Consider the following 25,538-nt stretch of genomic DNA (forward strand, 5'->3'; position numbering starts at 1 on the left):
TAAAGTAATTTGACCTTGAATATAGTCAAATTAATTTTCTGCTTTAAAATTTATAAAACTGGGTGAATCTAGTGATGAAGATGATTTACCACCTGTGGAACTACTGGAAGCAGTGATAAACGCGTTTTTTGCGTTGTACTTTCCTCGCTATAGTGAGGGGAAAAGATTTGTGTTACACTCGGGTGCAAATGTATTATTCTTCTCGTGTGTTGAAAAACTCGCCAAGTTCAGGATTCTATTCTCCAATCACTCGCTTCGGTCGTGGTTCAACTCTGGAATCCTTTCCCTTGTTAGTATTTCAATTCCGCACTCTGCGTTGAAATACAACTTTGCACCCTTGTATAACAAATAACTATTATGAATTTATGACTTTGGCATTAGGATAATGTTCAGATATTTTTGAAACTCTGGCAGCTCTGATGTATATGCGACTGTACTTTTAGCTGCTTTCTACGCCATATTACTAATCAGTAAACATATAAGTTTTGTTATATAATTTAGTAACTTTATTAATTTTAACAGAACTATTCACTGAATTTGATCAGTGGCAGGAATTAAATACTGAATCTAGAATGTTCGTAGTATGTTTGACAAAATATTTTATAAGTACAGATACAAATGTGATCAAAAGGATTGGTCAAAAATGTAAATAATTATGCTGTAAAATACTTGCTTATTATTATAAATGGGCTTACTCTTGGCCACAGCCTAGCCAAAGGCAATGACGTGGCCTACGATGAAGTGAACTCGCCCAGAAGATGCCTGTAATCTAAAAATCGTACCTAAGTAAAAAAACATCAAACGTAATAAAATAATCGTCGAAAGATTAAAAAAATAATTGGACTCAATTACATTCTCGGAAAAATAGGCAATTTAGTGTTATTTCATTTGTATTGTATATTTTGACCACTTCTTTTGATATCTCTTAGGATAAGTGTAATAATATGTGTCTTTATACTGCCTTACCGGAATGATGTCAAGACATTTGACAGAATATGTCAGTCAAAGTTGACATGCAATTGCCGAGTCTAGATACTTAATAAAAAAGTGCCGAATAGTATTTGTAATTATTTTATAAGGTGTATAAATGTAATAAATATAGAATAAACTTAGCAGTTAGCACTAACAGAAACTTAAAGTTTAAAATAAGGACGCTAAGCATAAAGAAATTCGTACATTGACCCTTCTGTTTCTATCTCTATCGCACGCGCATAATTGTATAGTTTTCCTGCTTGCACCATCGGCGAGACAGCAATATAGTTACGTGCGTGCAATAGAGATAGAAATAAGGGGTCAATGTATCAATTATCCGTTTTTAACAAGTTTAACATTGACAGTACACGATTTTGATATAGCTCAGACGCAAGACTGTTAAACTGCATAGAACGACGTTTAAAATAACGCTTGCTATCAAAATCACAGTGAAATTAGCTTGGTTTGACTAGTGTCCTTACTTTTAACAGTTTGCCTGTAAAATTTTGCACGTCTGTTCACTCATTTGACTTCGTCAGAAAGTAAAATAGTTATAAAATAGGAGTAATGTAATGTGTACTGTACACTCAAAGAACTAGTAATTTGCAGTTGCTAAAATTACCACAGAAAATTCCTTACTATCTTATTTTCGTATGTCAACAAATAAATATTCAAAAGTGGCTAAAATTTTTTTATATGTTTACATGTCAAAGGGATCCATACCTCATACTTCATATGTAATAAGAACCTTTTTGGATTCCTGTTAAATTTTGGATGAACGGACCAATGCACGTGAAGCATAAGATGAAAGACCTCATTTAATTTTGGGTATACTAACCCCCGTATTCATAAACGTTCACTGAAGTTATCAAGCGTTTGTCCCTTTCTATTGCACCAATATGTCGGAAAGGGACACAATCTTTATCGGCTTGATAACTAGTGAACAAAGTCATATATAACTCCGTATAGACAGATAAACTCTAAGAAAAAAACGTACCTCAGTACCATACAGGTACGGTGGCCTAGATGGCCTTACACCTTTGGGGTACGCTCAGCTAGATGGCGCTAATATTAATATTTGACATTTTAACACATATCAAGTTAAGAATATGGGCCAAATTGTCAAAACTGAGGTTCAAAAGTTTTAAGCCTGTGTCAAGAGATGGCAGTCTATGCACTCTGACTACACATTTTACTTCGACAGTAACTCTCTTTAATACTCGATCCTCTTTGGTGAACGTTTATGAAAAAGGGGGTAACTGTCTAACCTAGCAGCTTCTTTTTGTAATTTTATTATACTTTGTCTTTCGTTGCCATACTTGAAAGTTCTAGTTAATATGCATTTTATTTTACGGTGACGTTTATAGGTTTAATATTATATGTTAAATAATTATAGCAAGTATGATGCTTTGTGACATAAGCTTTTTAAATTCGTTTATAAGCAGTTAACTTAAATTTATTTAGTGTCATCTCCCATCCTCGTCCTGCCCACTGTGATTTATAAAGGACATATTCCAATTTTTGGAACTTATAAATTAAAAGCCTGGGTAGCAAAAAAAAATATTTTTCATGTTTTACCTAATGATTTGGTATAAATTTCAATGGCTCAAACTGTATATGGTGGGCAGGACGAGGCTATAATAAAACACATAATAGAACAATTTTTTTATTCATTTTTTTAAAATATTTTTTGTTATTAAAAATGTTGCGAAAACCCTCGAAATAAAGTAATATGTATTTTCCACAATTTCACTTTGTATAAAAAAGTTTAAATACTTTAATTTTTAATGTGCCTTATCTGTTTCAAATGTTTTTTACTTGGCCATAAATATAGTTCTGTAAGAAGTTTTGGTCTATTCTATGGTATTCAGAATTGTTATGATTGTATTAAAATTAGTGGTTTTTCATCTAAAAAGGCCCTTATGTTTCATGTCAATAAATACCTCTTTAACCGAATGTATTTCAGAAGGCAAACAACACTTTATTTAAAGGGTGTTTTTCAAAAAATGTTCCGATATCGAATTTCACCAGATCTGGCAGATAAGCATGGTCGCGCGATAAATGATAAAGCATCAGGCCGTCACTATAGCACTATTTGTGTGATGAGCACAGATATTTGTTCTTGAGTCATGGATGTTTTCTATGTATATAAGTATGTATTTACCTATTTTAAGTATGTTTATCGTCGCTTAGCACCCATAGTACAAGCTTTGCTTAGTTTGGGGCTAAGTTGATCTGTGTAAGGTATCCCCAATATTTATTTATTTATTTATTTGTATGTCCGATAGTGACGACCTGGGGCCCGTTTCTCGAAAGGTACAAGCCTTGTATTACAAGTGCGCGAACTGTCAAATCGTATGGGTTGTCATGGAAACACACTTGTAATACAAGGCTTGTACCTTTCGAGAAACGGGCCACTGATGTTTTATCACCATGCTTGCCTGCCTGGACGTGTTTGGGCTCATTCTTCTCAGAATCACGAGCTGATTCGATCCCGACGATAAAAAAAGGTTTTGCCCAGCAGTGGGACGGTCTAGGCTCATCCATACTAATATTATAAATGGGAAAGTGTTTGTCCGTTTGTTTGTCCGTCCTTCACGGCAAAACGGAGCGACGAATTGTCGTGATTTTTTAAGTGGAGATAGTTGAAGGGATAAAGAGTGACATGGGCTACTTTTTGTCTCTTTCTAACGCGAGCGAAGCCGCGGGCAAAAGCTAGTATATAAATAAAATAAAATAAAAATCGATGTGAAGCAGAAGGAGGGGCCTTTTTGTATGGAAAGTCAAGATTATAGATGTGTTGGAGGCTAAATGTATTTAAATTTATTGAATCTCGTAGCGATTGGTTCACTTGTTAAAATTATACACTGCTTTGTTTGATGCATTTAAGTTTGGTTCCTTACTACGTAATACTCAAAAAGACAAAATCATGAATTGTGTATGATACAGAAGATTTTTCTAAAAATATGCTAGTTTTATTAAGCTGAGGATGTCATTCTACTTCAGGAGAAAACTCAGAATAAATAAAATATCAAAATTACATACAATTAAAAGTCACAATTATCTTATCTGTGGTTGTGCCCGCAAAGGGACCTCAAGTTTTACCAACCCTAATCATAGCTACGTGGCATAGCAATGCGAGCCATCGCCCGGTCGGTCGGGAGTATCCTGCCACTGATATAGGGTTGATTTAATTTGACCTGTGGAAAGGCTTTACTTAGTACAAACTGCAAAATCAGAGAAAAGTACCACCGTAAACCGTAAATGTAAAAATTCTCCCAGAAAACTTTTGTTGTATTTCCGTAAATTTGGCTGATTTGTGTTCAAAATGTAAATAGTTAGTATATAAAACTAGTTGTATGTGTATGATCAGAACGAAGAGAATAAATATTTGTTTATTGAAATATTTTGTTGGTTTTACTGATATTATCCACTTTAGTATAAATACGAAGACGTAGCTTTTTTCTTTAGGTAAACTTCAAATAATTAACTCTTAACTTTTATCTTGTTTTCAAATCTAATCAAGATCCTAGAATATTGGTAAAACAAGTAAATATAAAAATGAGGGAATCTAATAGTCAATAAAAATATTGTAATTTGTTTAAAACATTTAATTATAAATTAATATATAAAAGCATACAAGACATTACAATAACTTAAGCTAGGAAATGCACGAATTGGTACGTTCCTTATTGCTTCCTTATCTATATAAAATTTCATTCTGTAATACTATATTACTTGCACTTTCAAAATCGTCAATACATTGACGATTCAGTACTCAAATCTCGATTTCAAATCTAGGAAAAATACAGAAGTAACCTAACATTACGTTAGAATTCAAACATTTAAAAATGTAGTTTTATAAGTAAAATCTCTCATTGGTCAGTCGAGACGCTATTTTGATTTGCAAAGCCAATCAGCGACTGCGATACTAGCGCCGCAGTGTTACCAACTTCGCAAAATACTTGACGATTGAGTTAGTTCTTTCATTGGTCCGCGTTGGACTAAATGCGACTTAGCCTCTATTCGTTGGACATATAAAAAGTAAAGTATTTCGAGCGAGGATAGGTTTGATTCGTTTATAAGCTCTGTTTCCATGATTAGTAAATCATAAATATTTCATAGACAAACCGACAAAATAGTTCGAAATAGCCGCACTGATCATGGAGACAAGGCTTATCCTAAATACTAACTAAGAGTTTAATTGTGCTCGTCCTGAGCCAACTCCTCAAGGTCTTCCTGGTCGAACTCAGTGTCATCCTCCGCCGTCGCCTCCTGGTACTGCTGGTACTCCGACACCAGGTCGTTGACGTTGCTCTCAGCCTCATTGAACTCCATCTCGTCCATGCCCTCGCCGGTGTACCAATGCAAGAAAGCCTTGCGCCTGAACATAGCCGTGAACTGCTCCGAGATGCGCTTGAACAGCTCTTGAATCGCTGTCGTGTTACCGATGAAAGTGGAAGACATCTTCACGCCCTTGGGAGGAATATCACACACGGCCGTCTTCACGTTGTTAGGGATCCATTCCACGAAGAAGCTGCTGTTCTTATTCTGAATCGACAGCATCTGCTCGTCGACTTCCTTCATGGACATGCGACCGCGGAAGATGGCGGCCACGGTGAGGTAGCGGCCGTGGCGCGGGTCGCACGCCGCCATCATGTTCTTGGCGTCGAACATCTGCTGCGTCAGCTCGGGCACGGTCAGCGCGCGGTACTGCTGGCTGCCGCGGGACGTGAGCGGCGCGAACCCAGGCATGAAGAAGTGCAGACGCGGGAACGGCACCATATTTACCGCCAGCTTCCTGAGATCAGCGTTCAACTGTCCGGGGAATCTGAGACACGTCGTGACTCCAGACATTGTTAAAGACACTAGATGGTTCAAGTCTCCGTATGTAGGGTTGGGTACTTTAAGGGTTCTGTAGCAGATGTCGTAAAGTGCTTCGTTATCGATGCAATAAGTTTCATCTGTGTTTTCGACAAGTTGGTGAATGGAGAGGACGGCGTTATAGGGTTCTACGACAGTGTCTGAGACTTTAGGGGACGGTACGACGGAGTATGTGTTCATGATTCTGTCGGGGTACTCCTCTCTGATTTTGGAGATGAGGAGGGTGCCCATGCCGGAGCCGGTGCCGCCGCCGAGCGAGTGCGTGAGCTGGAAGCCCTGGAGACAGTCGCAGTTCTCGCACTCCTTGCGCACGACGTCTAGCACCGCGTCGACGAGCTCGGCGCCCTCGGTGTAGTGGCCCTTGGCCCAGTTGTTGCCGGCGCCCGACTGGCCGAAGACGAAGTTGTCGGGGCGGAACAGCTGGCCGTACGCGCCGGAGCGCACGGCGTCCATGGTGCCGGGCTCCAGGTCGAGCAGGATGGCGCGGGGGACGTACTTCCCGCCGTTCTCCGCGCACGCAACTGTGGAACAAACAACATTTTGAGGTTAGTATATTTTATTCTTATAGTTGAGTAGATGTTCTAATGATCATTCTGCATTTTCTGCAATTGCCCGTAGATTATTTTTGGGTTGGTTAGACTTGCGCTATACCTTACTAAGTCCAGGGGGCCGATTTTTGAGTCTCACTGTCACTAAAATACCGGTTGAAAACGGTGAATTGCCTATTATTTTCAGTGCCAATTTTCTGAATTCGAACGCCGTGAGACTCAAAATCGCCCCCCCACAGGCAGGCAATTATGGTCGCGCGATAAATGATAAAACATCTGGCCGTCCCTATCGCACTTACTAATAGTGCGATAGGGACGGCCTGATATTTTATCATCTATCGCGCGACCATGCTACCCGTGCAGTTGTATATATAGCTTTTGCCTGCGGTTTCGCTCGCGTTAGAAAGAGACAAAAAGTAGCCTATGCCACTCTCCATCCCTTCAACTATCTCCACCTAAAAATCACGTCAATTCGTCGCTCCGTTTTGCCGTGAAAGACGGACAAACAAACAGACACACACACTTTCCCATTTATAATATTTAGTAAGTATGGATTCTTAGTGAATTCTGAGTTCTACTTGATCTGAAACTTCTAAAACCTGTTTACACACAGTACTGTCTACTGACAGAGAAGAATCTACTAGGAACTTACTACTAAACAAAAGATGTACCTACTTCCCAAATTTTAAAACAAAACCTAGTACCTTTTGGTACCTAACATACATACATACAATCACGCCTGCATCCCATAAAGGGGCAGGCAGAACACATGAAACTACTAAAGCTTCAGTGCCACTCTTGGCAAATAAGGGGTTGAAAGAAAACGAAACTGTGACATTGCAGTGACAGGCCTCTCGCCTACGCCACAATTTAACCCATATCCCACAGTCGCCTTCTACGACACCCACGGGAAGAAAGGGGGTGGTGAAATTCTTAACCCATCACCACACAGGCAACATACACTTATTTTATTACCATCTCGTATTTCTAGCAAGATTTATCCATACCTAAAAGGAGACGCGTCTAATCATCACAAACGATTTTATGGCATTTTAACTGCTCTGACGAAACAGGGATTTAACCTCTTTTTAAATTAACCTAATTACCGTCTGGCCAACAAGTCCAACAACCCAGGAAACCCTCATTCTAGCTTTACGGCGATGAACTAGGCCGTGTAATTTAAAATGGTAATTATTAAGTATTTATGTATGTTTATGCGTTTACCCCGGTTCGAGAATAGGAGAGGGTTAGCGGGAGATATGTATTAGATAATTCTTAAGACCTATTAAATGTTTACATAATAATAATATAATTATGTAACTATCTTTCTATACACAGAAGTAGTAGTTACAATATAACACTATTGACACTAATTAAGTATTCACTTTCGGTCACCGGTCTGGCTCAGATTGTAGTGACCCTGCCTGCTAAGCCGCGGTTCAAATCCCGGTAAGGGCATTTATTTGTGTGATGAGCACAGATGTTCCTGAGTCATGGATGTTTTCTGTGTATATAAGTATGTATTTATCTATTTAAGTATGTATATCGTCGCTTAGCACTCATAGTACAAGCTTTGCTTAGTTTGAGGCTAAGTTGATCTGTGTAAGGTGTCCCCAATATTTATTTTTATTTTATTTATTTACTTATAAACTGAAATAGATACCATACACTAAAGAAAAAGCGATCAAGCCCACTGTTTGCAAAACCGGGAATCGAACCCGAGCCTCCAGTATTCACTTGTTAATCATGGCCTTAAATTATAGTTGTTATTTGTATAACGTACTTATTACATCATCATGAGGGGATACCGAAATCTAAGGGGTCCTTTTTTAATGTTAAATAACAGCCATAAATAATGAATCTAGAAAGCCAAGGAAATTCAATTCTATGAATTTTCAACAATTTTCCTCAATTTAAATACTGTTTAGGACAGTGGTGGGCACAGTAAGGCCCGGCCCTCCATCGGTCCTTCAAAATAGAGTGTGATATGGCCAGGCTCTGTAGTAAGAATGAATTTTAGGTGTAAAACTGGCCCTCCACTAAAATTCCTCCGGATTTTGGCCCACAAAACCATGTTCATCAGATAGGAAAACCACATTCTAGGTATAAAGTGAACGCAATAAGAAGCGATCTCTTTCAACAACCATTGCCGGAGACTTCTTATTCGACAGACAAGACGCCAGTAGGTCCGGGGTCATCGCCCTATAGTCTGGCAAGGGTAATTAAAGCAATTGGACAATTGTTCCGGGTTAGTCTGAGCTAGACTCGCAATTACTTGGCGGAGACGTGCAATTTGTGGGGAGGGTAGGTAATTGGAGTTATGGATTCTTTGCTGCGAGACCTGAATAGAGATTAGTAAGGGAGGCAGTACATAGTTCGGGATAATTGTCATGTTTCGATATGGGTATGTATGTATGTATGTACCTACAATACTAGCAAGTATAGATATTGCCTCCAAGCCCGGTCTTTAGAGATAAATAAAATAGGATTTTATATAGGTAGGATCTGCAGGCATAGCACACTTTTAAGTAGTTTGCTAAACATTATTGCATCGGTGCGTCCCTATCGCACTTACAAATAGTGCGAAAAGGATAGCCTGTATGACTGTATATCACTTATCACGCGACCGTGCTTGCCTTCCTGATGTTTCTAAAGGCCGTTCCAGATGCGATGACCAGATCTTCAGGAAAAGAATTGGCATTTAAAGCGCCTGATTTGATCAGACATTTCAACCAGATCAGATTACCAAGAAACTGCCATGCTTAAGCCAGTCCAGACTTTCTTCTGAGCTGGCAACTTGTCCAACTTTCTATAAAGAAGTATTAGTATGGTGGAAGGCTATAAGTCATATAGTAAGTCCAACGCGATGGTCGGACCAAATTAGCAAATCGCTTTCCGTCAAGGTCCATGATGCCTTAGAAGTCGCAAGGGACCGAAAGGCCTGGAAATCGGACATTCGGGGGCCATGAGATCCACGTTAGTGTGTTTTCACATTATCCGATCCGATATCGGAAGTCGGACCGATATCCCATACATTACAGGCGCCATCTTGGATTTTTTCTATTGAAATCCTTCCGACATCCGATATCAGATCGGATAATGTGAAAACGGCCTTAGGAGGTCACGACCCTCAGCATTGAGGAGAGCGAAGCGAGGAGGAGGATTGTATGTAATATTACGTACCAGAGGCCTCATTGTAGTAGACTGAGATCCGTTCAAGCTGCAGGTCGCTGGTTCCTTTGTAGACTCCCTGGGTGTCGATGCCGTGCTCTTCCGAAATGATCTCCCAGAACTGAGGACAAGACGGAATTTGGTTGATAAAACTGTTACATAAGCATTATACATATACGAATATTACGAATACATAGGCTCACGCCCGTGTGCCCAGTCCAGTTCCCAAAATGGGTAGGCAGACCACATAAAGCTGTCCATTTTTCAGTGCCCACCCTCCCCTCCATTTTATATGGAATTTGACAGTTGACAGCCCACTACCCCTAAGTGATTGGTGCAAGTGGGCCTTAGCAATTTAGGGTTTTGAGACTTTTGAGAGAAAACAAATTTTGATAAATACGATTTTTATGTTTCCTAGAATTCCGTAGAGTGACTAAAAATAATGTATACACTACAGACACGTCAATGCGCGCATTTTTATCAATAATTATAACAAAAATCGAAAACTATATGGCACATGAAGTATCCGGTCTTCCCTAATGGAAAACTAAATTTAATAGAAATAACGTTCCTAAGATTTTTGTTTATTATATTACACACAAAACTTCTGTCTACGCGCCTTTTAGTGTAGTTTCGCCATGTCTGTCCGTCCGTCCGCGGATAACCTCAGTGACCGTCAGCACCAGAAAGCTGAAATTTGGTACCAATATGTATGTCAATCACGCCGACAAAGTGGTAAAATAAAAAGTGGAAGAAATGTTTTCTCCCCCCCACACGTAAAGTGGGGACTGATTTATTTTTTTTCATTTCAACCCAAACGTCTGATATATTGTTGGATAGGTATTTAAAAATGAATAAGGGTTTTACTTAGTAAAAATAATTGTGTGTCACTATCATTTGAACCATAATGTGTAAAAAATATGAAAAAAATCACTAGAGTAAAACTTTATAAAGACTTTCTAGGAAAATTGTTTTTAGGTTTGAACCGTTTTTGAAAAAATACGGAAAAAACGGAACCCTACCATACACAGAGCGTGGCCCGACACGCTTTTGGCCGGTTTTATTGAAAAGTAAACGCTATTGTACGAATTGGCCGTTATTTTTTATCGTCTCTATTATGATCTTTGATCCCGACAACATGTGTGGTGTGATATTTAGCGAAGGGGAACTTGCGACATGTCCCAACATGTTTCACAGAGGGTAGAGTTATTTTTAACGAGATAACAATACAAATAGAGAAATATCTTCATGTTATATCAATGAGTCATAGGGCATAAAGTCCAGCAGTTCTCAAAAAGTTTGTACAAAAATTAAGCGAAAAGGTAAATTTGTTTTTTTTATTCCTATTTTTTACCAAGATTTTTTTGATGAATTGAGATTTTAGTAAGTTTTATTTCATCATTAAGGTTCGCTAGTATCTATATTTTCTTAATTATAACAATTATCCTGTATATGTATATCCTACGAAAGTCGACTTATAATGTTGGTAATAAAATAGGATCAATTAAAATTTGCTGACGTGGTTAATATGTACAAACTTTTTAAGAACTGCTGCATACCGGTTACAATAAATTGATTTTGGACTGGGAGTACCTAATGATATTTTCGGATGTGTTGACGACAGATTATTTAAATTGAAATATGTAAATACACAATTGCTTGTTGTTAACTTGCCTAAATCAAGGGTGAACAGGCATCTTCTGGGCGAGCTCACTCCATCGTAGGCCACGTCTTTGCCTTTGGCTAGTCTGTCGCCAAGAGTAACCCCATTTATAATAATTAAAAAAAAGTGGTGACAGTAGACAGTAGATCTCATCAAGTGTTATCGTAGCAATAACCATAAATAACTATCGGGAAGTTTGTAGCGGCCTGAATTATTATTGATTACTTTAACAAGGATTTTAGGGCGGAGGTGAACGACTTCCGAATTAGTTTTAAGAATTTGGGTTTAATATTTATATGTTTTGATGTAGGGTAGGGAACAAATGAAATTATTTTATTAAATATTTTTTGATTTGTTTTTTTTTAAGTAGTAACACTACCATATATAAATTATAAACTAAAAGCGATCAAGCCCACTGGTGGCGAAGCCGGGAATCGAACCCGGGTCTCCAGCTATCGCGGCTGACGTGTTCGACTGCTACACCACCCCGACCGCCGGGCGCTTCGCTTCTTCTTTAGTGTATGGTATCTATTTCAGTTTGTAATATATGTTTTGTTTTATGCGATAGGAGGTACCTACTCGTAAATGAGCAGACAGTTCGCCTGATAGTAAGCGATCACTGCCGCTTATGGACACCCGAAAGACCAGAAGGGTTGGAGGTGCGTTGCCGGCGTTTAAGGAGGTTGACGAGAACTAGGTACCCAATCTCAATGCTTAAGCCAATTCTAGGGAATATATTTGTCAAGTAGACTCCAGCCTTTAGGTATTCTAACGTCATCTGTGTCTGTCTGTTTTTTATAGATGCTTCGACCTAAATTGCACAAATATTACATGATGTCGGTCAGCCATTTAAAAATCGATGGTGCACCGTAGGTTTCGTATGTCTAACAGGCTTCCACGAACTGCCGTGGTAGCCCTAACTGCTAAGGTTGTCAACTTGTCAAGTTACAAAATTGACATTTCGCTAAAATGAAAACATAATTATTATCTTATACCTACACTAGGCTTGTATTTCGGTAATTTGCCGTAAAAATCGATCATGCACCGGGTTTCGTGTCAGTTTAACTTAACAAGCTTCCGCGAACCCGTGGGGCTAACCCTAGCTGCAGGGTTGTCACTTGTCGGACTTCGCTTCCAGGAAATTATAAATTGCGGGGCTTAATGGACATTGGACATAGCGGTAAAAGCTAAAATACATCCTTACTTTACAGCCTGTATGGAGTGTACTGTGTAGGTATTACAAGCGTACATTGCTTAGGGTAAACAGCGTTTAAAACAAAGATTATTTATACATAGGATTTACATACTTCATACTAAGAATGGTACCGCGATATTTTAGCGCCACCTATTAAATACTATTATAACTACACTGATGATCCCTACAATTTTTTTTAATGTGTATTGACGTGATATCATGATTTTAAAATAAAGAAATGTGTCATTTGTTCTTATAAAAAATAAGAATATGATTTTGGGCACTTTCAGGCTGCGAAACAGCGCCATCTAGTTTTAAGTCTAAAAGGCCCATACATTTCAGGGGTACGCTTTTTTGTGTGGGCTTTGTCAGTCCAGTAGGTATTAAATCGTTCTTGGTTTAAAAATTGAAAATACACAACTAGAGTAAGTACTGAAAGAGAATTTAAGTCATAATTTGTATATCAATAATTTTATTTTCTCCTCACTAGCTCGGAAACACGTGTTTTGTCCTTTAATACCAGCGGGTAAAAACGCATTTTATCCACTAGTGGGTAAAGTAATTTGACCTTGAATAAAGTCAAATTAACTGCTTTAAAATTGATAAAAGTAGGTGAATCTAGTAATAAAGATGATTTACCACCTGTGGAACTACTGGAAGCAGTGATAAACGCATTTTTTGCGTTGTAGTTTCCTCGCTATAGTGAGGGGAAAAGTTTTGTGTTACACTCGGGTGCAAATGTATTTTACTTCTCGTGTGTTAAAAAACTCGCAAGTTCAGGATTCTATTCTCGAACCACTCGCTTCGCTCGTGGTTCAACTATAGAATCCTTTCTCTTGCTCGTTTTTCAATTCCACACTCGGCGTTAAAATACAACTTTGCCCCCTTGTATAACAAATAACTATTAAGTCATAATTTGTATATCAATAATTTTATTTTTATCACTGCTTCCAGTAGTTCCACAGGTGGTAAATTATCTTTATTATTAGATTCACCTACTTTTATCAATTTTAAAGCAGTTAATTTGACTTTATTCAAGGTCAAATTACTTTACCCACTAGTGGATAAAATGCGTTTTTACCCGCTGGTATTAAAGGACAAAACACGTGTTTCCGAGCTAGTGAGGAGAAAATAACTATTACTTTAGTATTACACTATTACGGCAGTAACTTACTGTTGCACACTATTTCTACAAAAGTAGGTACATAAATATGTGGAGTGTATGGGCACCTTTACTGCGTTTTCACATTATCCGATCCGATATCGGAAGTATGATGGATTTAAAAGGCGAAAATCAAAGATTGCGCCTTTTATATACGGGATATCGCCATATCAGTTCTGGCGTTCTGGGTCTACATCAGGCAGGCAATCATGGTCGCGCGATAAATGATATAACATCAGGCCGTCCCTCTCGCACTATTTGTAAGTTCGATAGGGACGGCCTGATGTTTTATCATTTATCGCGCGACCATACTTCCACCACCAACCAATTACCAATTGTAAGTTTCTGTTTGGTCCAATGGTTGACTGGTAGAGAATGCCTTAAGGCATTAAGTTCGCCATTTGTACTTTATGTTGTGCAATAAAGGTTAAATAAATAAATACTTGGCTGCCAGATATCGGTTAGGATAATGTGAAAGCGCACTTAGGAGCAACAAGACGCAGGTACCAGGTACCATAGACCAAATAATCCATACTAATATTATAAATGGGAAAGTGTGTGTGTCTGTTTGTTTGTCCGGCTTTCACGGCAAAACGGAGCGACGAATTGACGTGATTTTTTAAGTGGAGATAGTTGAAGGGATGGAGAGTGACATAGGCTACTTTTTGTCTCTTTATAACGCGAGCGAGAAAACGCTAGTTTCAGATAAAATGTTCAGTCCACAGTGTGCTTAATGCCAAAGATTGCCAACGTATTTCCGGAACTAGAAAAAAAAATGGAAAGTCCATAGAAAAACAATGTAAACAGATGCCAGTGTTTATTGTCTCTTACAACATTTTACTTTCGCGCCTTTTTCTAATGATATAAGGCGCATTAGGGTAATTCCGAATTACAAAAATGCTCGGGTAATTCCGAAAGGGGAATCTTGATATGATGGAAATAATGGTGAATTTATGCGACTTTCGGAATCACCCTAATGCACCTTACTTGTTTGACAGACTATACATACATATACAGTTTAAGTGCTACAACAGGCTTAGCAGAGAAATTTAAATTGAAGCCCGTATAGATCAATGAGCACCAATGCTGACTTATTGTCAATCGATTATGTTCACAAGTCGTTTGCCTCCATACATGGAGCGTTGACCCTTATTTTGATGACTTAATAAACAATAGAATTTAGTTGTCTGTAATTTTTTATGTAATAAATGTAGTTTTAGTGACTAAGTGTTCCAGGCACAGTCCCTAGAAGAAATCGGGAAATGATCAAATGGTTACAGTATCTATTAGCCAAACCATCATAGACTGTAAGTTGCTAATTAATAAGTATATTTTTATTAAAAACAATTAAAGTCTGATGCTAATAAGTAGGTAATTACCTAATTTATAAAGCAATATGATATTCATTACAAATTATTAAGTAGGTACTATAGCCTGTCAACCATATTTTGGCAGTAGCAATGTACATCAAACTAAAGTATGGTATCCCTATGAAACGAACAAAAACCAGCAATGTACGTCAAACAGCCACAGATTTTTTTTTTCAAGGGGCTCCCTTCTTCCTTACGAATTAGATAATGTATTAAAAAGGGACGGATATGTGCTAGTCATTTCTCTTTTTGGTAGGTTGGAGATATCCACAGATAAGATACAAATGACACGCGAATTTCCACCGATTTTCAAAACTTATTAGTGTTGCTAGCCCGCGATTTTTCAAATTTGCCGCCTTTTTCTAGTGACAAGATTTGGTTGACGGTCTATAATAATTAAACCACATTCCTCAAGTCATCTGTAGTACAGTTACGCACAGACCGAGGCATTGGCATCGTAATTCTGCCAATCGGCTTAAAAATAATTGGAACGCGAATAATCAAAACGAATCACGTTCAAATTTCAAAATACAGTTACGAAAATATAATCGCAGTTGTTATATTAATCTTTGCAGATTAAAATTATACCGCTCCGTTGCAATGCGTAAATTAGTTTTTGCAATTCCGAGTAGGTACCTACTATACTTATTTCGCGAGGATAAGTAGAGAAAGTAGGAAAAGTGATCAATTTCATCTCGATTTACAAAAAGTCTATGGTCTCTCGCGTCACGTCGCAGACAGCGACGAATCAATCGATGGAGAAAGCCTTTCAATTTCGTTGTCATAATCTGTGACAGGCGGACAATAAGGAGAGTGTGAAATTGCCTTAATGCCTACGTACTGCCAACTTACGCCGCGTCTTGCGTGAGCGACGAACCCGCGACAGCGATGCGATGCGATGCGATGCGACGAAATCAAACCTTCTATCTCTATGGACTTGTCTTAGGTGGGCGACGGAACGCGACGGCGATGCGACGCGACGAACTAGCGATGAACATGCGAATGTTAAGCGACGCGATGCGACGCGATGCGATCAAACCGCTGTGTTCATATGGGAGTGTCTTGCGTAAGCGACGGCCCGCGACGGCCCGCGACGGCGATGCGACGCGATGCGATGGCGATGGGCGCGCGATCAAGCTATTTGATTTTTAGAAGCAAATTCAATACGTAGAGAGGTCGGACTAGAGAAATAACGATTGATTACTAGTCTCACATTTCATTCTTTATATTTTCTTATAATAAAAATTCAAAATATTCTAATTAACATAAGTTGACCAAAGGAGTAATGTGCCTAAAAAGTAAGGAAATTACAACTTTTGTAACTTGTATTGACAGCCTTTGATTATGTGCACGGTGATACGAGATTGTCTGCGTAAAATATTAAAATTTAAGTGTGAACTAAAAATATGAAACACTAGTGCGATGACCTTACGATATATGTACTAGCACTTGACTTTGGTGAATAGGATCACAAAATTAACTAGTTATTACAACGGGCTCGTAGCCTAGCGGTTTCGACGTCTGGACGCCGCGCCAGCGGTGTGAGTTCGAACCTCGGCTGAGGCGTGCTTTTGCAGTTTTATTTTTGTTTCTTTTATAAGTATTTTCTATTATTTGATTGTTTACTTTTTTCTTTCTGTAAGAATCTTCATTCTTATTTTTATTTTATTTTTAATAACTCCTGCTTTTATACTAACAAGGAAAGGTACCCATACAAAAAAAATATAATTAGATTACTCTTTAAGGGGCGTTCATTGTAATTCCTGCGATTCCTGCATTTATTGTAACTCTTAAATAATAATATTATCCTAAACCAGAACTTCTTGTTGCCATATAAAAAAAAATACATATAAGACATACCTTTGTGTCGATAGATATTTTTCAGTACAGATGGTGTTTTTTTTACGCACTAGTGCGAGAAGTGGTTCATTATATGCCAGGTCGAAACTTCGGAGGCTCATCTGTACTGAAAAACGTCGTACGATACACGTGCGAAAAGGAAATTCGTAACTCGTGTCGATTTAAAACACTCCCTTCGGTCGTGTTTTAATTTATCGCCACTCGTTTCGAACTTCCTTTTTTACGCACTTGTATCGTAATGTACTATTTTAAAGCACATAAAATTCGAATAAAATACACTGCTGACACGGGCCCGCTCACTGCTCAGGCCCCGTAGCCGAATGGCATTTCTCCGACGCCAAACGAAAGCGATACGCCGCTGGCTCTGTCGCGCCAATACGCAAGCGCGATAGAGATAGATATCTACTAGCGCTTCGTTTCGTGAGCGTTTCGTGAGCGATTGTGCCATTCGGCTAGCCACCCAGTTCAGTCTAGAGATGTGCCAAACCGAAAATATCGCAAACCGGGCTGAACGGTTTGATTTTCTACGTAAACCGGTTTCAACCCGGTTTGACCAAACCGAGTTGCTACGACGGTCCTTAGCGTATTAATGTAGCGGTTAGGTTTGGCCCGTGTGAAGCGATTCGTCAAAATTGAACACGAATCAAGTCGGTCGGGTTGAGTCGAGTCAAGTTATGCCCGAAACACATGATATATACGTGTGTTTTTTTATTTATTTAAAATTAAAGTTGTGTTTGAACGAGCTAAACTGAAACTAAATTAATGCAAATAAATATATTTCATTTCATCAAAATATTCGTAACGGAGACAGAATTCACAGAATATCGGTAAGGGCGGCAACGGCAGAATAGCGGGAGCATTTAATTACAGTTGTAAACTGTTATATTTCCCCATTTATTATTAGGAAAAAGAGCACCATCTGTTATAATTGATTTCAAACCAAAGCGAGCACGGTCGGGCGGACCGGTGGGAGTGTGTTTCAGATTCTGGCCGTGGCGCCACTTCCGCGCGAAAGTACAGCTATCCTGCTTGCACTCGCTGGCTTGCAGTTCCGATACCGATATTGCCGGTTTCGTTATCAACATTTTCGAGTTGAGTCATGTGTGAGGGGACCGATCGGTACGTTCGTTCGGCTGCGTTCCGTCTGCTCGTTGGAACCGGTTTGGTGAACTGTCAAACCGAGTCGGGCCGAGTTGAGCCTAACTCGGTTTGAACCGGGTTGACACATCTCTAGTTCAGTCTGCGCCCAGCGCTCATAGACAGTGGACCTACGTTCGATAGTCCGGCGCACCGTGCTCTCGTAAGCGTAAGCAGCTAGATAGTTCTGAGAAGTACTGTATAGGTACTGCGACTAAACAAATCTTGATCCTGTTGGTGGCAAACAGGCATACGGTCCGCCTGATTTTTACACATGCAATTTTATCCAAGAAATTTTACTTGAAATCTGATGAGAGTTTGAATTATTATTATATTTCGGGACCAGGGGACCGATTTTTGAGTCTCACGCGTTCGAATTCAGAAAATTGTCACTGAAAATACTAAGCAATTCACTGTTTTCAACCGGTATTTTAGTGACAAATCCCATATGTGAGATTCAAAAACCGGCCCCCAGGATGAGGTTCTGGTTTTCATGGTGGAGTCAGGATATGGTCAACAAAACTGCTATTTTACTCATAATAACTCCACTATGTTTGGGCTTATTACATTTGGGCTGATGAGCAGCGTCGATCTCGATGATGTCCAAGGTCACATGATCGAGTCAGGAAATGAATAACAGAACTGCTATTCTACTTATCGTAACTCGACCATGTTTGATCTCATTAGCCGGGCCAATAACACATGTAATTTTATGCACACAGCTCAGCTCTTTGAAACTGTTTATTTTAAGTTACTTACAATTAGTAGGTACCATATAATAATAATATATTCTTATCTCTTGTAAACTTTACAAAAAAGTTAACACATGAAACCAAAAGAATTGTTACTAGCAATTAAATTCAAAACTATCAAGATCATTCTTGCCTGTGTGTTGCATTACCGGTGGCTCGCGTACCGAGCACCAACGCCATCTATCAATGGCTATTTCACGAAATTGATGAACGCTCTAAGGAATAAGGGCTCTTAGTGTAGTGGTTATGCCAGTCGACACTAGATGGCAGCATTAAAAAACACTGGGTTACACTGTATGACATTTTTTCATTTCAACATTAAGTAAATAGCATTCCTTATAAGTAAATAGTATACGTTAATTCGTCGCTCAGTTTTGCCGTGAAGGACGGACAAATAAATAGACACACACACACTTTCCCGTTTATAATATTAGTATGGATTAAAATAAACATTAAGTTAATAAAAACAAAATGCAGTATTATTGTGTGCTACTTAAAACTTTCCTTGTTAGTATAAAACCCGGAGTTCTTAAAAAAAATAAGAAAGTAGAATCTTAGAGAAAGAAATAAGCAGGTAAACAAAATCAAATAATCCATACTGATTAAACTGGAAAGTGTGTGTGTGTCTGTTTGTTTGTCCGTCTTTCAAGAGAAGCCGCGGGCAAAAGCTAGTAGAACATAAAAGAAAAAAGTAAATAAAAATGCAAAAAGATTGCGTGAGCCGAGATTCGAACTCACGACACTCATGGCGCAAACGATTCCACCTAGAAGTCAAACCCGCTAGACCATTTGCACATTGTGAAAGACGGCGAATCTTGTGATTCTAATCACCAAAATGCTAGTGCCGAAGTTTCGCGCGATGGATACGCGATGACCTTGAGCCATCGCCGTCGCATCGCGTCGCATCGCGTCGCGTCGCGTCGCGTCGCCCGTCGCTCACGCAAGACGGAGCGTTAGAGAATCGATTTTTATTTCTTGAACAATGTAATTGTTAAAGAATGTAAATGGCCGTTATTAATGTAAATAGCTTCGCTTATTTGTGTTGGCGCTTGATTAAATATTTGTGAAGACCGTCTCCAACTACTTTAGAGAACTCCCGTTGTTTCAAATTTAGAACACCGCTGCGTTTCGAAATACGCGGCTATTTTACATAATTTCTTTTATTTCCCTTTCCTTCGTCCGCTGCGCCGCTGCAATTTGAAAATAGAAGCGACATTTTTTTTCTTATTGCATCGCGTGGTGGCCGTTGACATCCAGTGCGTCTTATTTTCGGCCAGTGCGGAGGGTATCCAGATATGGAATTGGACACTTGACACGATCGGATTTCTGTATCCTCAAGGATTAGCTCGCAGAGGATACAATCTGTCAACGACTCTGTGCTTGACGTAGGAATCCGTTAGTTTATGAAATTAAAATTACCGCCAGAAGCCGATGATGGAATAGAAACATGCGTTCTCAGAATAGAATAAGTAAACATTGACGTTGGTACTTAAAGGGAATAATAGTTTTTAGATTTCTTGTATATTTGAAGACTATATCAATGTTTTAAAAATATTATGACAGGGCAAGAGGTTTATTTTAAAACGTCAAGCCATAACATACGGCAAGAGATGTTGAAACAAGGACTGGTAGTGTAAACAGGCGCCGAGCACTTACGAGAGTGAAAAGGTTTAAAAAGAAACGGAAACGGGTGTTCCGTTTCTTCAATGTAGACTAACACAAGACGTAGTAATCCAATAGGCCTAACAAGCACTCTAAAGCGATTGTATGTATTGAAAGCAAAGAGGATTGAGTATTACGGAGTTACATATGTCTTTGATTGAAAGTACCTAATAGGTACATTGCGGTATTTGGACCAATTGAACTTGTTGCTCTTATATATAGTCAGCAAAATCTAAAATTGCCATGCAATATCTGTAGAAGTCACATATATCAACATACAAACACATAGTGGAAAATATATTGCACATGTTACATAAATAGGCAATAATTTAATTTAAGTGCCTATTAAGTGTTATAATTTCATACAGGTGTAAAAATAAGTACTTCTTATGTAGCATAAGCGATTAGGTCATAATATTTTATGACATAAATGATAATTATACGATAATTTTATACACATCGACCTAGACTCACAATAAACTCTACAAAGTGTATGCTGTAGGTCAAGTCAAGTCAAGTCTAAGTACAGTCAACCAATTGGAACCCTAGGCCACTAAAACCATGTCAAAATGACAAGCAGTAAGAGATTTCTTACAATAGTGACGTTATATATCAATATAACGTCACTATTACATAGTTCTACAGTGGCAATGTTCTAAGTAGGTACTGGGACTGCAGTCAACCAATTGGAACCCTAGGCTATAATGTTATATGTATTACAGTGTGTGACAGGGATAGCGCAACGGCATTGACATTAAACATAGAAATAAATAAGAGAGGAGACTAGACCATTAAGGGCCACTTGCACCAACGAAAATGGAGGGTTAACCCACCATTTTATATGGAAATTGACAGATGAGAGCCAACTAACCCTGAGTTAAGTGGTTGGTGCACGTGGGCCTTAGACCCCTTTGACCTAACGACCGATGATCAAGATAGCTTAAAAAACCGGCCAAGAGCGTGTCGGGCCACGCTCAGTGTAGGATTCCGTAGTTTTCCGTATTTTTCTCAAAAACTACTGAACCTATCAAGTTCAAAATAATTTTCCTAGAAAGTCTTTATAAAGTTCTACTTTTGTGATTTTTTTCATATTTTTTAAACATATGGTTCAAAAGTTAGAGGGGGAGGGGGGCCTTTTTTCCTTTAGGAGTGATTATTTCCAAAAATATTAATATTATCAAAAAACGATCTTAGTAAACCCTTATTCATTTTTAAATACCTATCCAACAATATATCACACGTTGGGGTTGGAATGAAAAAAAATATCAGCCCCCACTTTACATGTAGGGGGAGGTACCCTAATAAAACATTTTTTCCATTTTTTATTTTTGCACTTTGTTGGCGTGATTGATATACATATTGGTACCAAAGTTCAGCTTTCTAGTGCTAACGGTTACTGAGATTATCCGCGGACGGACGGACGGACGGACAGACAGACATGGCGAAACTATAAGGGTTCCTAGTTGACTACGGAACCCTAAAAACTCTATCAATTTGACAAAGTGTCAAAAGACTATAAAGTTAAAAGATAAGTGGAAAACAGAACAACACAAGAAATGTCATATCAATCAGAATCGTAAACTTTGTTTATGCACTCTTACATAAAGTGCATGCTTTCGACATATCCCTTAATACCAGCAGTAAACGTTATTCGCTGGCTTGTTTGAACAGGGCTCGTAAAAGGAAGTACCGACAGTAAAAATAATTTACACTAGCTTTAAATTACCTACTGACAAAGTGCTTCTTTGAACTGTGAGAGATTGTTGGCTTCCTGATAGAAAGTGAAATAATTTGTTGGTAGTGGCTTTGAAGCGGTATGTAGTTGTACCTATTTACCTACTATAAGTATACCTAATGCACTTTAACTTTTTTACCTACGCATCAGTTTTATAAGTTCAAATCTCGAGTGCCTAATTTCAATTTAGTTTATTTCGCACATATAAAATAAAAGTATGGAAACGGATTACATCGCGTATAATGAATTTATGATTCATCCCGACGTTTCGAACACTTTACAGCATTCCTGGTCAACGGGTGACTGAGGAAAAATTACAATGTGCAAAAGCTACCCACATTCAAGAAATATTAATGAACCATGACCAGAAATAATATAGATTATTAAGGCAGATTCACACACTGTTAATAAAGCTAGTTATACAATATTCAAAAAAATTGCAATTACTAGGTTATAAAACTAATAGCAGGGGGAAATTAGCTAAAATTACGGCATAATTAATGGAAGGTTTTTTTAAATTGAAATATGTACGTTATAGACCGAAGTTATATTTCATCAACCCTCCCCACTCCTCCCTCCTCTGCGTCACCCCTCTACCCTCCCTTAAAGTGCCGAAAATGCGGTTTTTCTCGATTTCTGACAAAACTGTTGAAGATACAGAAAAGGCGCGTAGGAACGAAGTAATCCTTAATAAATTTACTACAAATCATTCATTAACACTTTGGTTCTAGCACTTATAGTTTACGCGTGATCCGTCACGAAAGTTGGTCCTTTGCTGCAATCTTCTTTAGTGAATGTTAAGTTTTCGCCCAAAATGCATACGAAATCGTCGAAATTTGTTTGATATAACTAAAATATTGTAACTCATGACTAAAATAAAATTAAGGGGGAAAAATCACTACCATGGGTGGAATTTCCAATATGTCTTGGAATTCCAGTAATTATTTAAGACGTAATATTTTCACGGTAGTAGTCGCTAGGAGTACCAGTGATCTATATAGTGTATCTATGACTGGGGATGAGCTTTTGGTAGCTATTGGTAGAGCCCTGGAGTATCAATCCAGTAGCCGTGAGTTCAAGTCCCACCCATGGTAGTGATTTTTCCCCCTGAAATTCATTTTCAGTTTATAATATTTTAGTAATATCAAACAGATTTCGTAAGCAATTTGGGAGAAAACTTAACATTCACTAAAGAAAATTGCAGTAAAGGACCAACTTTCGTGATGGATCACGCGAAACCTATAAGTGCTAGAACCAAAGTGTCAATGAACGATTTGTAGTAAATTTATCAAGGATTACTTTTTTCCTACACGCTTTTTCTGTATCTACAACGGTTTTGTCAGAAATCGCGAAAAACCGCATTTTCGGCTATTTAAGGGGGGGAAGAGGGGTGACGCAGAGGGGGGAGGGATTGGGAGGGTTGATGAAAAATAACTTCGGCCTGTAATGTACATATCCCAATCAAAAAAAATCTTCCATTAATTATGCCAACATTTTCATACATAACTTTCCAGAAGCAACAGACTATAAGCTAAGTTAACAGTAAACACCAAGACACTTACACCGAGTTTGTCTGACCTAAGCTACCGTTTGAAATAATCTGAACGGATTAATGTGAGGAAAACATAATGTTGTTGGTTGACAATTTGTCATCGCAGCTGCCACGCAACTGCATTTGGTATCTATTTTAACGCCCATAATACTTATTACTTATTGTATGGAAAAAGTTCTATGGTGATAAAACTTTTAACACGCTAGCGAAATTGTTGATGTTTAAATTTTTTAAGTTAAATAAATTAGCAACCACTAATCTTTTATAACACCGAATATATACCATAGTGTATTTTAATGACTTATTTAACCCGAAGACAGGAAAATGCATTAAAAGAGTCATCGCACTGCAAAAACTTGCAGAAGTACCGACTCGAGTTGCTACCGGCTAAAGCTATGCTCACACTATCCGAAATAGCTTTCCTCGGGCCTCGGTTTTAAATTATGGTAGTTAAAATAATAGATATTTAATTAATTTTATCTATAATCTATAAGTACCTTTAGTAGGGCAAACACGTTAGCCAGTAAAATTAACAAATTTTGTAAGGAAACCTACAGGGTAATTTTTTTTCACTAGAAAAATCGCGAAATTTAAAATTTCCTGTGGAACGATAAATTAGCCTTTTATTTCTAGTGACGGAAACACCTTGACAGACTATATTTCTCCTGACGGAAATGGCTTTGACAGCCATTTTTTTTACTAAACTAAAGTCATAATTCACATTCAGCCAGGTTCGGTGGCGGTGTCGAATCGTGTGGACGCGCTCTAACGTCTGTCAGATCAGCAATTACGTCCGGTCGTCGACCCGGCCGCCATGAAAAATAACCGATTTTGAAATTAGAATGACGTGTTCGTTGCAGGTTTGGCGCATAATCGGCATTGTCAGTTAGGGTTCCGTGGTATATGAAGAAACCAGTATATTTCTACAATGTATAATTGTCAAAAAAAGCTGACAAAACTTTGTAGGTATTGTAACGGAAAACACTTTAAACTTTTTTTTGTTTATTTACATTTTCGCGAGTATTTATAACAACAAAAACAATTCGATAAACGTATAAAAGTTTATTAAGTGAATATTCAGACAGAGCTAAGCGAAAACGTTTAGGTTCAATCTAGAAATTAGCCAAACATGGCTGCTATTGTGAAATTGACTCAATTACCTCATCACATTAACCATTTTGGCAAATGGGTTCATGCCGTGACACTGTCTCAGACATGTTAAGTCACGAATGGTCAAAGTTCATCATGTAGCTATTCTATTTGGACTTCCTTAAATAACAAAAAATAAAAAAACTTGTATGATAAGTCTTTCAAGTCCAAATTTTGAACTGTCTAGCTGTCTGTTCGGGCTACCTAATGATTCTCCGACAATTTTTTAGCCGATTATTGATTCGCCGACAACGATTCGCCGAATGCCATTTAACCGAATAATCAAACTATCGCTGTCACTTTTGGTCGAATAACGTTACGTAGAATCTTGGTTCGCATACAGTTCAGTTCGCTTCTGTGCAAATTATCCGAACTATTATTGGACATTTTTCATTTAGCAAAGTAATATGTTCGTTTAGGCCACGTTTAGTCGAATAACGTTTCACATTTTATACATTGTTAAAATATTTTCGGACGAATAAATTATCGCTGTTGTAAAAAAATTACGCACTTAATAGACACTTTTTTTCTTACGTTACATACATACATATAATCACGCCTGTAGCCCATAAAGGGGTAGCTAGCATTAACTACTAAGTTTCAGTGCCACTCTTGGCAAAAAGTAGTTGAAAGAAGTCCAGATTGTGACATTGCAGTGGCAACGCCACAATTTAACCCATACCCCACACCCACAGTCGACTTCTACGACACCCACGGGAAGAAATG

General features: G+C 38.3%; 1 protein-coding gene across 2 annotated transcripts in view; it reads right to left on the reverse strand.

Moving 5' to 3' along the window:
* Positions 1 to 4,568: 4,568 nt before the first annotated feature.
* The window catches only part of LOC125237789 (tubulin beta chain-like), a 31,165-nt gene continuing 10,195 nt past the window's right edge, over positions 4,569 to 25,538 (reverse strand). For both annotated transcript variants that reach the window (XM_048144972.1, XM_048144973.1), the window contains exons 2-3: positions 9,588 to 9,696; positions 4,569 to 6,377 (exon numbers count right to left, since the gene is read on the reverse strand). In XM_048144972.1, the coding sequence (XP_048000929.1) occupies positions 5,173 to 6,377; positions 9,588 to 9,696 (1,314 nt within the window). In that variant the 3' untranslated portion in view covers positions 4,569 to 5,172. The remainder of the gene's footprint in view (positions 6,378 to 9,587; positions 9,697 to 25,538) is intronic.

The sequence above is a fragment of the Leguminivora glycinivorella genome, chromosome 22, assembly GCF_023078275.1.
Source record: "Leguminivora glycinivorella isolate SPB_JAAS2020 chromosome 22, LegGlyc_1.1, whole genome shotgun sequence".
Lineage (NCBI taxonomy): Eukaryota > Metazoa > Arthropoda > Insecta > Lepidoptera > Tortricidae > Leguminivora > Leguminivora glycinivorella.